The sequence below is a fragment of the Astatotilapia calliptera genome, chromosome 20, assembly GCF_964374335.1.
Source record: "Astatotilapia calliptera chromosome 20, fAstCal68.1, whole genome shotgun sequence".
Lineage (NCBI taxonomy): Eukaryota > Metazoa > Chordata > Actinopteri > Cichliformes > Cichlidae > Astatotilapia > Astatotilapia calliptera.
The window spans coordinates 11,835,935-11,847,782 of record NC_137441.1 but is presented as its reverse complement, the minus strand read 5'-3'; the positions used below and the strand labels follow the sequence as shown (position 1 = coordinate 11,847,782).

The window sequence follows — 11,848 nt, the reverse complement described above, 5'->3', positions numbered from 1 at the left end:
CATATAGGAAGTGATTGATGACCTGTGTTGTGACTTAGGTCATCTTACTCTATCTGTCTGTGCAGCCTTTCTGCAGGGTCACGCAGAGACGCCCTTGTACCGCTTCTCCCTCTCTGACGGCACTCCAGTCACAGCCCAGACCAAGAGTAAGCTGTACCGTCACCCTATGAGCAACGAGCCGCAAGGCTTCATCTCCACGCACCTACTACAGAGGTCAGAAAACTGAAAATACACACACTGCATTCATACTCGGCAAAGTGCATTTCATTTATTGTACTAACAAAAAGGAGCACTTCAAGCATGTCTATGCAAGGCAGCCAAGGTATTCATGCCACATAAATAGCTCAAGTGGGAGCTGAAGTAGCTTTTATATACACCGACATCCTGTGAACAGTGAAAAGAATCCGCAGAGGAGCGAGTATTTTATATGCATTTATCTCAAGTCTACAGTCTGAGAGGTTATTGTGGGAGACAGTGCACTTTCAAGGTATGTGCTTTTTTTCAAAGCTTGTGCTAGTTTTTATTCTACTTCCACACAGGGAGCCGAATGGTTACCGCTCAGCACCGGGTGGGAGCATGATGCCAAACACGATGCGACAGCAGGGCATGGGAGGCCCCAACCCGAATGCCCAAATGAACACCGGTGGCGGAATGGGTATGGGGGGCATGGGGGGCATGAACAGGGGCTTCGGCATGAATGAGCAGGGTCACATGGGTCCGATGGGCGGCGGCTCGATGTATGGAGGAAATGGCGGAGGAGGAAGTGGAGGAGGAGGAGGCATGGGTAACCGCATGATGCAGATGAATCAGATGGGGCACATGAATCAGATGGGTCCTATGAATCACCCAGGCCAAGGCATGCCGCAGCACCAACAGCAGCCCCCGTTTCAGAGCAGTGGCGGCTTTGGCCTCAGTGGCATGAACAGTCCCTCGGGGAGCCCGAGAATGGGCGTTCCTCAGCAGGGTCTCCTGATGTCACCTCGGAACCGGGGAAGCCCAAAAATGGGCTCCAACCAGTTCTCACCTGGAGGTAAGTCTGTTAGCGTCAAGTGTTCAGCATATTTTAATTTACTGAATTCATTGTTGAATCCAGTTAATGTGTGACTCCTCTTTCTGTTCCAGGGTTGCACTCTCCTATGAGTGGCATTGGCAGTAATGGTGGAAGTGGGGGCAGCACCACCACCTTCTCCAGCAGCTCCTTAAATGCCCTACAAGCCATCAGTGAAGGAGTAGGGAGCTCAATCCCCTCTACCCTAACATCTCCTTCTCCGGCCCACAAACCAGACAGCTCTCCCAGCATCCACTCCTCCTCCTCTTCTTCTCAGCCCAGTCAGGCAGCCAAACCAGGCCAGGATGGCTCCAAAAGCCCAGCAGGGGGCTTAGCACCTGGACCCAGCGACCATCACCACCCCATGCACCATCACCACCATCATCAGCATCCTCAGGCTGAGAGTTCCGGAGACCGACCAGATAGCCAGGCAGCAACAGCGACTAAAGACTCTGGAGACGGAAGCAATGAAGCGGGAGCGGCTAACTCCGAACCTCCTCGCAGAGTGCCAGACAGTAAGGGACATAAGAAGCTGCTGCAGTTGCTGACGTCTCCTACAGAGGAGCTGGGAATAGGTGGCAGTGGGCCAACGGGGCCCCCTGTACCGCCCCCTCCGACCAGCAGTAACACTCCTGCGGGCTCAGACAGTAAGGATGCGACGGGAGGCATGACTAGCCCCTCATCAACTGGGGTTACCTCATCCTCTTCGGCCAGTGGAAATTCAGGCCAAGCGACAGGACCAGGGGGCGTGTCAGCATCAATGTCATCAGCCCACTATACTGGCTCGCTGCAAGAGAAGCACAAGATCCTCCACAAGCTGCTGCAGAACGGCAATACGCCAGATGAAGTGGCTAAGATCACAGCTGAGGCTACAGGCAAGGTGTCTCTCGGGGGCCAGGAGGGCGCTGAGGTTGGAACAGGAGGCTCAGGGGCCGGGTCGGGCCCTGGGTTGATCACAGATCCCAAACAGGAGCAGCATAGTCCCAAGAAGGAGAAGACCCATGCCCTCCTCCATTATCTCCTCAACAAGGATGATTCCAAAGAGCCAGCGGATGTTAAGCCCAAACTCGAAGAGCTAGACGGGAAGGGACCTGTGGGGGCTGCTGGCGGCCCACCACGGAGTATCCCTGGATCTGGGCCCGGCCCTGTACCTGAACATCCCGAGAGCAAGATCAAGTCAGAACCACCTGATGATGTAAGATTGACTGTACTGTACTATTGTCGTGACCTGACATTTAGCTTTCCATGAAGATTAATGTTTGATCTTGTCTTGTTGACTTATTGGGTAACTATTTTTATTTTATTTCTTTTTTTAGTTGCACAACCTGGAATCTATCCTGGGAGATCTGAGGAGTTCAAGCTCTGACTTTTACCCCGATCAGGCTGGAGGTGGAGGGGCCAACGACACAGGAAGCAAACCCCCGGGTTGCCTTGACGACAGCCTGCAGGGTGAGTGGTTTACAGATCAAAGCTTATGAGAAGTGACAGACGCAGAGCAGGCGTTAGGATAAAATGCCACTGAAATAGCATCTGAGCATCTCATGCTGTCATTCAGAGTTTTCTTGAACTCTTAACGTCTGTGTGGCTGTTTCCCAAACACTTCTCTTCAGCTGTACTGAAGAGGGCTCCTCCTTTGCAGCATTTTGCATGTTGCAACACTGATCCTTTGACAAAACAGTAGCAAAGAGTACAACTTCAGTTTCAAAGCCAAAAAATACAAAAGTGAAGCGAACACTATAATCTCTCTCACTGGAGTTTAGTTTAGACCATATAGAGATTTGTATTCACACGCAGCATCTGACTTTAATAAGCTGTTAAAATGTTTTATATGTCATAGCTGCTGTTTTTGAATCCTGTGAAAAAAGCTTGTATATCCTCGCTCGCTGAATAAATGACGATTAATAAAATGTGAGTGAGTCTAAATCTCTAAAAGTGTTACAAAAGTTGTCTTAAAAAGAAGAAAGAGTAAAACATCCGTCCACTTTCTCAACCGCTTGTCCAGTTTCGGGTTGAAGGCGACTGGAGCCTGTTTAATTTTTAATACTTTCAATATTAACTGCATTATTTTATTAAGTCCCTGTATTTTTTAGTGGTTAGTGGCTCCATAGTGTAGTGGTTTATACATTTGCAGAAGATCCCCGGTTTGATCCCAGGTGGAGACACAAATCCCTTTGGGGTTGCGTCGGGAAGGGCATCTGGCATAAAAACTGAAAGCAGCAGTCAAATCAAATATGTGGAGCTACCCGCTGTGGCAGCCCGCTGTGAGTAACGGAGCAGGGGGAAAATAGCTTAATTTTAGTCATTCGATTCTATTTGATTTTCTGTTGGGTTTCTCTTTATTTTCATTATTTTCTCATTTATTCATTTATGAATCCATAAAAAGAAAGCTTGTGCAACAATGGGATATCAATACTTTTCAAGACAAATATGTTATTATAGGAGCTGTTTTTTCTCATGTCATACATTTACATTTTTATAAAGCACCGAAATCTTTTTATGCTGCTTGTACAGGGAGTCCAGGTATGGGTTCAGGACCCCGGGTGCCCTTCCAGAGGGCCATGTCCATGGATGCAAAGCCTCCTGGTGGGCCTGGAGGAGGCAGACGCCCCATGCTTGTCAAGCAGGAAAACATGATGGGCAGCCCAGACAGCTATCCAGGAAACATGGGTGTGTGGTTATGTGTTTATGGAGCTCAGAATTTATTTACTCCGCACATTTCCTCTCACTCTTTCTCTGCCTCTCAGTTTTTGTTTTTTGTTTTTTTGTATGTGTTCACCAGTTTCTGCCCTTGACTGTATCACAATTTAAATGGATAATATTGAGGACTAAGACTGGGCTAAACTGCTCTATGTATACTGATACTGATACTGACACACGCATGTGGTGTTTATGTGTTGCCAGGACCAATGAATAGAGGGATGGGTCCTCAGAGATCCCCCATGGGTAGTTCAGGTGAGTGGGGCATGCCCCGCACCAGTGCCAGTCCTGTGGGCTCAGCAGGATATCCACCCATCATGCGCCCGGGCATGGAGTACAACAACAACGGCAAGGGCGTAATGTCAGGGCCCATGGTCAGCCGCTCCAACAGCGTACCAGCCACAAGGTCGATGTTGCAGCAACAGCTCATGGATATGGGTACGTCTGTCATACGGGGCCCAGGCGCCGATGGTGGTAGGGAAATGTTTACAAGCACAGACAGAAGGGTGAAATTTTAGAAATACAAGCCAAGGAGATTGGCAGGTATATTTATACTGTGTTCAGTATCTGTAATGTATATTCATAGTTTAACTTAACTATGAATAAATGAAACTTAACTTTTTGTTTGAATGATAGTGTGAGATGAAAAGTAAAGTAATTACATTTCTTGGGGGAATGTGAATGTTTCCTGCTAGAAACCTTATTAGCAGTTAAGCAGCTGACTGGCTATATAACTATACCCATGTCTTGCTGGTTTAGGAGGTTCTGCTGATATGGGCATGGGTATGAGCCCCTTCAGCCAGCAGGGCCAACCGAACCAGTCGCCCTCCTGGCCGGACACAATGATGGGCATGGAGGGAAGCAGGTCAGTGCAACACCCCTCTGGGTCTCCATTGAATTCTTATGTTCTTATGTTTTATCCTGAACCTTGTGCTGAGTTTCTCTTTTTCTGCGTTTGTTGCAGGCGGCAGTTTGGCAACACCTTAGATGATCTTCTGGTGCCTCCCACCACGAGTGAGGGTCAGAGCGATGAACGGGCGCTTTTGGACCAGCTAGACTCCCTGCTGAACAATACAGATGGCATCGCTTTGGAGGAGATAGACAGAGCTCTGGGCATCCCAGACCTCGTCAGCCAGGTTAGAAAACAATAAAAGGACAACATGTTCACCCATGTGCTCTTCCAGACCTCTCAATATGTGATGTAAAAGGAGAAAAATATCATTGCTTGCATGCGAGTGTAGCATTCATCTTTGCATTTGATATTTCAGTCGTGACTCACCCTGTTCAATCTGTTCCCTTACTGAAAGGTAACAGATGAGCCCAGAGGGATCAGTCTGTGCACTTAGAAAAAGATAATTACAGAGCAAACCAATTGGAAACCAATTGGAAGTTTGACAGACTTCTCTTTCTGTCCTCTTGTCCTATCTCCTCCAGACACAGGGAGCAGAGCAGCAGCTAGAACCTTTTCCAGGGCAGGATCCGTCCATGGTAGTGGACCAGAAGCCTCTCTATGGGCAGGGCTATCCTGGACCTCCTACTATGCCTATGCAGCCTGGCTATGGAGGGAACCCTATGCAGGGTCAGGCCCAGCAGGGGGGATTTGGGCCCATGCTCTCACAAATGGGCCAAGGCGGCAGTTTCCCCGCTATGGGTGGAATGGTGGGCATGGGCCACCCTCGTGCCAACATGATGCGACCCAGGATGATGAGTGCAAACAAACCAATGAGACTCCAGCTGCAACAGAGACTGCAGGGACAACAGGTGTGACCACAAGACCATCATGATTTGTTTTACAGGCAAATTAACTTGGGTCAGATTTGTCCCAGTATTGTAGTTTTTGTGATACAAACAGGATATGCAGTATGTTTAAATTAGAACGACAAACGCAAGTGTACCATTATGCAAATAAAGTCAGTGGTGGTCTTACCTTGGAAAATTGGAAACCTGTATTTGTTGTGGATAGTTTTGTCCATTTTGAAATTTGGAGCTTCCTCGCTCTTGCAGCTTCCCCCTGCAGGCCAAAGACATGCTTGTTAGGTTAACTGGTAACCAAAAGTTGGCCATAGATGTAAATATTAAGTCTGTCTCTCTGTGTTGGAGCTCTGTGTTAATATTTGCTTTTGTCATCTTGTCATCCTGGATTTTTGTTTTTTCCTGAAGTTCATGAATCAGACACGGCAGGGCATGGCCTTGAAAATGGAGAACCCAGGAGGAAACCCTGGCATGAGGCCTGGCATGCAACCTGGCATGGGAGGACAGGTAGATGTCAAAAACCTGTTTGGTTACATCTAAGTGAAAATGGATTTAATGTGACTGCAGTTACCTGTCATACTTTTATTAATGACTAAATAAACACACAAAAAGGTGTTTATGTACCAAGCAAATAGATATAACGGCTGATGCAGTAGCTGTAGAGTTACTGTGTGCAAGCTCAGACCTTTTGTGTGTGCACAGTTTTTTAAATGTGGCACTGTGTTATAATAAATCACCCTTTTTGCATCTTTTTCTTCTTAACCATCGACACAAATTTTGTTAATTTAGCCGCGTGCAGACTTTCAGCCTTAATTTGGGGTTGAAAAAAAGTATTACAGTGACCTCTGATGAGTTGCAGCAATTTTAGACCCAGTCTATTATTGAAGCATTGTTGCAGTTTTCAAGTGCTACATCTTTAATAGTGTAATTGGCTGTTGTAGTTTAGTAAAATTTAGGAAAATATTATTACACCGTGTCCATTTTCCCATCAGTTTTAACACATTCTTCATCACATATTTTCAGAAAGGTCTAAATATGACTACAGCAGGTGACAGTTCTCCTCTGGATATGTGATTATCTATTTATTTTCTCCAGCCGAGCTTCTTGAACGCTCAGATGATGGCTCAACGAAGCAGGGAGATGGTCACCATGCAGATGAGGAGGCAACGCATGATGATGCTGATGCAGCAGCAACAGCAACAGCAGGCGGCGGCGGCAGCTGCTGCGGCTGCCGGAGGGTTCAGCCCTCCTCCCAACGTTACAGCTCCTGGCGGTATGGACAACCCTATGGGAGGGCCAACCATGGGCCAGCCGGGCCCCCAGCAGTTTGGCTATGGTGGCAACTATGGTGAGTCTAATTAACTGCTTTCTAGGCAGAATACTGCTGCTCCCTGGTGGTGAGTGCTGGTACTGTATTTATCAACTGTGCCTTGAACATTACTGGTACCTAAACAATAGTGGAGAGAAGTTGAAGCTTGATGATTTCCCCACAGGGATAGGCCAGCAAGGAGACCCCTCTTTTGGCCCCTCAGGTGGAAGTCCTCCTAATGCCATGATGCCTGGCCGCCTGGGGCCTCAAAATCCCATGATGCAACAGCACCCACAGGGTGGCCCCATGTACCAAGGTGCTGATATGAAAGGCTGGTCACAGGGAGGCATGGGTCGCAACAGGTACAACACATTTACTCCCCTACATCTCGCTGTCAGGAGGAGGGGAGAGGGATGGGCATAGTTTCTGTTCTTCTCTTGTTGAAGAGGAACAGTTTAACTCTTCTTCCTTCTGTCACCAGTTCATACCCTCAGCAACAGTTTGCGCAGCAGGGACCTCCAGGGCAACAGCAGTTTGGCCAGCAGGGGAATCCAGGGCAGTATGGAGGCATGATGATGAACGGGGGCATGCCGCCTAGTGGAGGAGGAGGTCACATGGGGCAAATGGGTATGAACCCAATGGTGATGGGACGAATGCCGATGGGGCCTGATCAGGTATGTTCAGAGGGTGTGAGAAGCTAAAGAACAGGCTCATATGTGTTAAAGGCTTATTAACTGCTGACTAAAGAAGTCCTCTTATTCATAGTATACATAGTTTTTACAGCACAGGGAAGTGAAGCTTAAACTATAAGCTTATTTTAAACGTATAGAAACATTAATGTCGTCGCTTATGGTTCTCAAACTCTTATAAGTACCTGCAGATCTGACTGACTGCTACAGTTTCTTTGAAGATCCAACTAGAAGTCCCGAGAAGCAAACTGAGCCCAAAATCTTATCTTTGTGCAGATTTCTTAAGCTAAGCTAACTTGATCAAGATGCATGCCTCCACCTTCTTGTTTCTGTAACACAAATAAATCCCAGAGTCCTTTGCACTTTATATGAAAAGGTGTGACGGTCCTCTTTGTTGCATATTTGTCAAAACGGGCTTCTTACCTCCGCTCTTGTATCTCACATACTAGAAAAACATTATATTGTCAAGTCTTAGAATACCTTTGCTCTGTAAGAGTCACAGTCCAGAATTACCTTTATTTATTCATTATTCACAATTTCAACAGGGCAGAAATTAATAAACGGCCACTTTGAATGACAGACACCAATGACTATATATAAGTATGTAAGTATTTTTTAGGACAGACTTGACTAAACCTGTCGTGTCTCTTTCTAGCAGGTGTTTTGTGGAAAACTTGTTGATTGCACTTCCCTATCTCATTTTCTCTCTTCTCTGCCTCTGCTGTACGTTTAGAAATACTGCTGAACATCGTGGCAGACTCCTTTGCCTCACTGTGATCACCATTCAGAGACGGCAGACGGCTGCAGCACCGGGTGTGTTGGGCAGACTGGGCGATGTTAGTCTGTGCTGTGCTGTACTCCCACCAGGTGGGGGCGTGAACTTCCCTTTGGACTCGTGGCCAGTACCGTCAGTCTGGCAACCTGCGGAAACACAGACTCTGTCACATACATGAAAACACACAGCGATCATAAAAAACATAAAAAAATCAGAAACACTGTGACTTCTTTACACACAGATACATAACGATGGTCATACAGACACCTTTGCGATTCCTCTAACGGACCTTAGTATAATATCCCCCTCTTTGTGAGCAGTGTGTGCGTGCCACCCCGAACGCACTCGCCGGACCAAGCGGTGAAGGTGGACGGACGCTCGAGTGAAACCACGTGGACAAACGTGTTGTGACATCCTCTCCTTTGTCGAATGTACCATGAAGCTGTATTCAGATCTGAAAAGATTGCTCTCTCGTTTCTGAACTCTTCGGGACTTTTTTTAATCCGCCGTCTTTCTGCTGCTCCTGGAGGATCTCTGTCAAAGCGGTTCTAGATGACGAGCCGTCAGATTGTGACACTCACACGAATGTGATTAAGCAGTAGCACATTGTTTCATTCCCTGGGACGCCCCTGGGCTAAAGTACGACTGAATTCCTTGTTGGCTGATTGCACTTTAAGGAAAAGCCAACATCAAAAGGATTGTGGCAATATAGAGGCCTTTACCCGAGAATTAACGCATAGCAGCAGACATCTTCTGTTTATTTTTGTGTGCGTTGTTCTTCAGGGTTTCCTATCTAAGAAAAGGCGCTGTTGATTGGAAATGGGTAACCTTGATGCTCTTTGTTCATTAGTGGGAACCAGTAGAAAGGCAGTAAGCACAGATTTGATCCAATACACTCGTATATAGTGTGCGGATTTATTAATATGACAATTTTTAAGCCACTTTAAAGTCACTCTTGGAACAAAGAGTCTTCTATTAAAATTCAAACACTCCACTTATATTTCTACAGAGTCATAAGGTGATCATTTACATTGAGGAGGTGATTTTTAGCTCAAAGTGATTCAGATATTTTGGTTACCTTGCACCCGTTTTCAGTGCTACTAGTAAGTAAATCAAAAATGGATTGCCAGTTATGAAATTATGCCTAGATTACCTAACATTTTAAAAGAAAGTGTTAGATTTGAGTGTAGATGTGCATATTTCTAGCAATAATCCTTCCTCCTGGTTTTCCTCTGAGGACAAAGCTGAAGCATTGTTTACTCAAAGCGACGGTACTGCAGTATTAGACATGGTGTCTTGTTAGGAGCTTTTCTTTTCCTTTCGTCTGTGAATATGAATTGTAAATATGCTTCAAATGTACTATATATAAATATATATATGCTTTTGTAGGTCACATACTGTTTTTTGCACAGCTTGTAAGGCTTGATATTTAAAAGTGTAATTTTCTTATTCTGTCATGGCTCGGCTTTTATTTTCAATACTTTAACCATCGGTTTGGAAAGGAAGGGCCTCTTTTTGTAAGCAGTACGTGTGACTTTCTTTCATACTGCCACTTTCCCTCTCTCAGAACGCACCTTTATTTTTATTTTGTGATTTCCGAATCAAGAATTTCTCTTTATTTTTCCGAGGACATAGTCTTAGCTAAAGAGGTGCTAGTGGGTTAACTTTTTTTTTTTTTAAGTAAATTATATTTCTTTTAATTAAAACAAAACAATTGCCTATATAAAAAGAGTTGACACATGATTGTGTTAGGCTTCAAGAGGCCCAGATGTCTTACCGGTATGTGAGGTGTGTATTCTCTGTACTTAACCTCAAGCTTCCATTTCTGACTTGTTTTCCCCTCCTGAGGTTTCTGTGCTTTCAGTTTCGTTCAGCCTCATATACGAGACTTTGGAAATCAGTCCCGCTGTGTCCGTAAGCCTGTGCGGTTTGTCCGCAGATATTTAATCATGACGAAAGCAACAAACAGAAGGAAGGAGATTTAAATCCCCTGATTATCTGCCTCTGTCTTGGCAGGGTGTTTTTTAATTTTACATTCAAGTTTTGAACTTTATTTCTGATGTGTTTCCTGTGGAACTTTCTGTTGAGAAATCTACCTTTGAAAACACGCTCAACCCAAAGATTTCTGTTTGTCATTCTGCAGTGCGTAGACACAGTTCCTGATGTAGATTGTGCAAGTACTCATGTGTGCTTTTACTGTTGCACATTACCTATAATATACATTGAGCTGAATATGTTTAATTGCATATATTATATCCCCCATCTGTATGAAATAGAGTAGACATGAGTCTGGTTCTGCTGAGGTGCTTTCGGTTTTTGTTTGTGATCGTTTCTTCCTTTCTGTAGACCTTATGGCCAGTTGAATCGTGGTGCTGCAAATTTCACACAGGAGAATGTTTTTAAGCTGGGAAAGGGAGGCTTCATTCATGATTGATGTCATTTATGTCTCAGAATAATAGCCTGGATTTCTTTTTTTCTAAAACCCTTGTCTCTCGATGAAGAATATGAAAGACTTATCCACAAACATTTCAAACAAAACATCTGTGTTTCTGCTTTAACGGAAAGGAACTCCTCTCAGTGCTTCATTGGAGCTTAAAGAAAAGAGAAAACACATCTGGGAATCATACAGTCATTAATACAGGATGTAAAATACTGTTGCATTTTTCTTACCTTGTTTCTTGATGTTAATATTGATGTAAATACAAATTTATATTTAAACATTACAGTGGCTCTGCTGTGTTTGCTTTTGTGCACGACTCATCAGTCTTCACGCCCTGCAGCAACAATCCAGACTTACAGAAAGCGCTGAAACTGTGTTTCTGCTGCAGTATCTGAGCCTTTCAGGAGCTACAAGTGTATGTTACAAGCAGACGTTCTTCTGGTCCAAGTATTAATGAGACGTGAGTCTGTGTGGAGGAGGGAAGGTGAGTGTGTCTTTGTGTGGATGAGAGCTATCAACATGTAGTAGGGGGTTCGGGCGTTTGGGTGGCCATTCCTCTAAAACAAAAGACGAGAGCTTCTTCTCATTTACGTCTCGCTTTCATCTGCAGGGATGTTTCCTGCAAGAGCCCCGCCGCTCTCTCAAACGTGTGAGCTTTTGTCATGTATCATCCCGCTTTCTTCCCTCATCTTAATTATCCACCCCCACCCTCTAATGAAAGGATCACACACACACATCAGGCAAGGCCATCCGATCCCCACGAGTGCTGCAGCTTCTGTTACTGTACAGAAACTTTAAAAGACTCTATCCGCCTTTTAGAGCTTTAAATAACTTTCACTTGATTGACTTGCTGCTGTGGGGTGACTCATTCACCCTTTTAAATTCTCCAACAACTGCAAGTCTGAAATGCAAAGCATTTTTTAACGTTTCCCTTCAGTTTTAAGGTAACGTAACAATCAATCAGAGCTACGAGGGATTTTATTTATCCCTCGTAGCTCTGAATCATCACACAATCACGCCATCTGTAACCAATAGCCATTTACAATATGTAAGTTTTGTTTTTATTAGATTATTCTCCCACTTCTTATCGATCTATGAACAAAGGAAAAAATCATTCTAACTCCTTAAAAACTCCATA

General features: G+C 45.0%; 1 protein-coding gene across 1 annotated transcript in view; it reads left to right on the top strand.

The window, feature by feature from the left end:
- Positions 1-8,868, top strand: part of LOC145423308 (nuclear receptor coactivator 3-like) — a 62,153-nt gene extending 53,285 nt beyond the window's left edge. The window contains exons 10-23 of the mRNA XM_080295604.1: positions 66-213; positions 540-1,030; positions 1,123-2,243; positions 2,365-2,497; positions 3,560-3,715; positions 3,950-4,183; positions 4,505-4,610; positions 4,710-4,881; positions 5,180-5,506; positions 5,906-6,004; positions 6,593-6,845; positions 6,991-7,168; positions 7,288-7,480; positions 8,229-8,868. Coding sequence (XP_080151730.1) covers positions 66-213; positions 540-1,030; positions 1,123-2,243; positions 2,365-2,497; positions 3,560-3,715; positions 3,950-4,183; positions 4,505-4,610; positions 4,710-4,881; positions 5,180-5,506; positions 5,906-6,004; positions 6,593-6,845; positions 6,991-7,168; positions 7,288-7,480; positions 8,229-8,240 — 3,623 coding nt within the window. The 3' untranslated portion in view covers positions 8,241-8,868. The remainder of the gene's footprint in view (positions 1-65; positions 214-539; positions 1,031-1,122; positions 2,244-2,364; positions 2,498-3,559; positions 3,716-3,949; positions 4,184-4,504; positions 4,611-4,709; positions 4,882-5,179; positions 5,507-5,905; positions 6,005-6,592; positions 6,846-6,990; positions 7,169-7,287; positions 7,481-8,228) is intronic.
- The last annotated feature ends 2,980 nt before the right edge of the window (positions 8,869-11,848 follow it).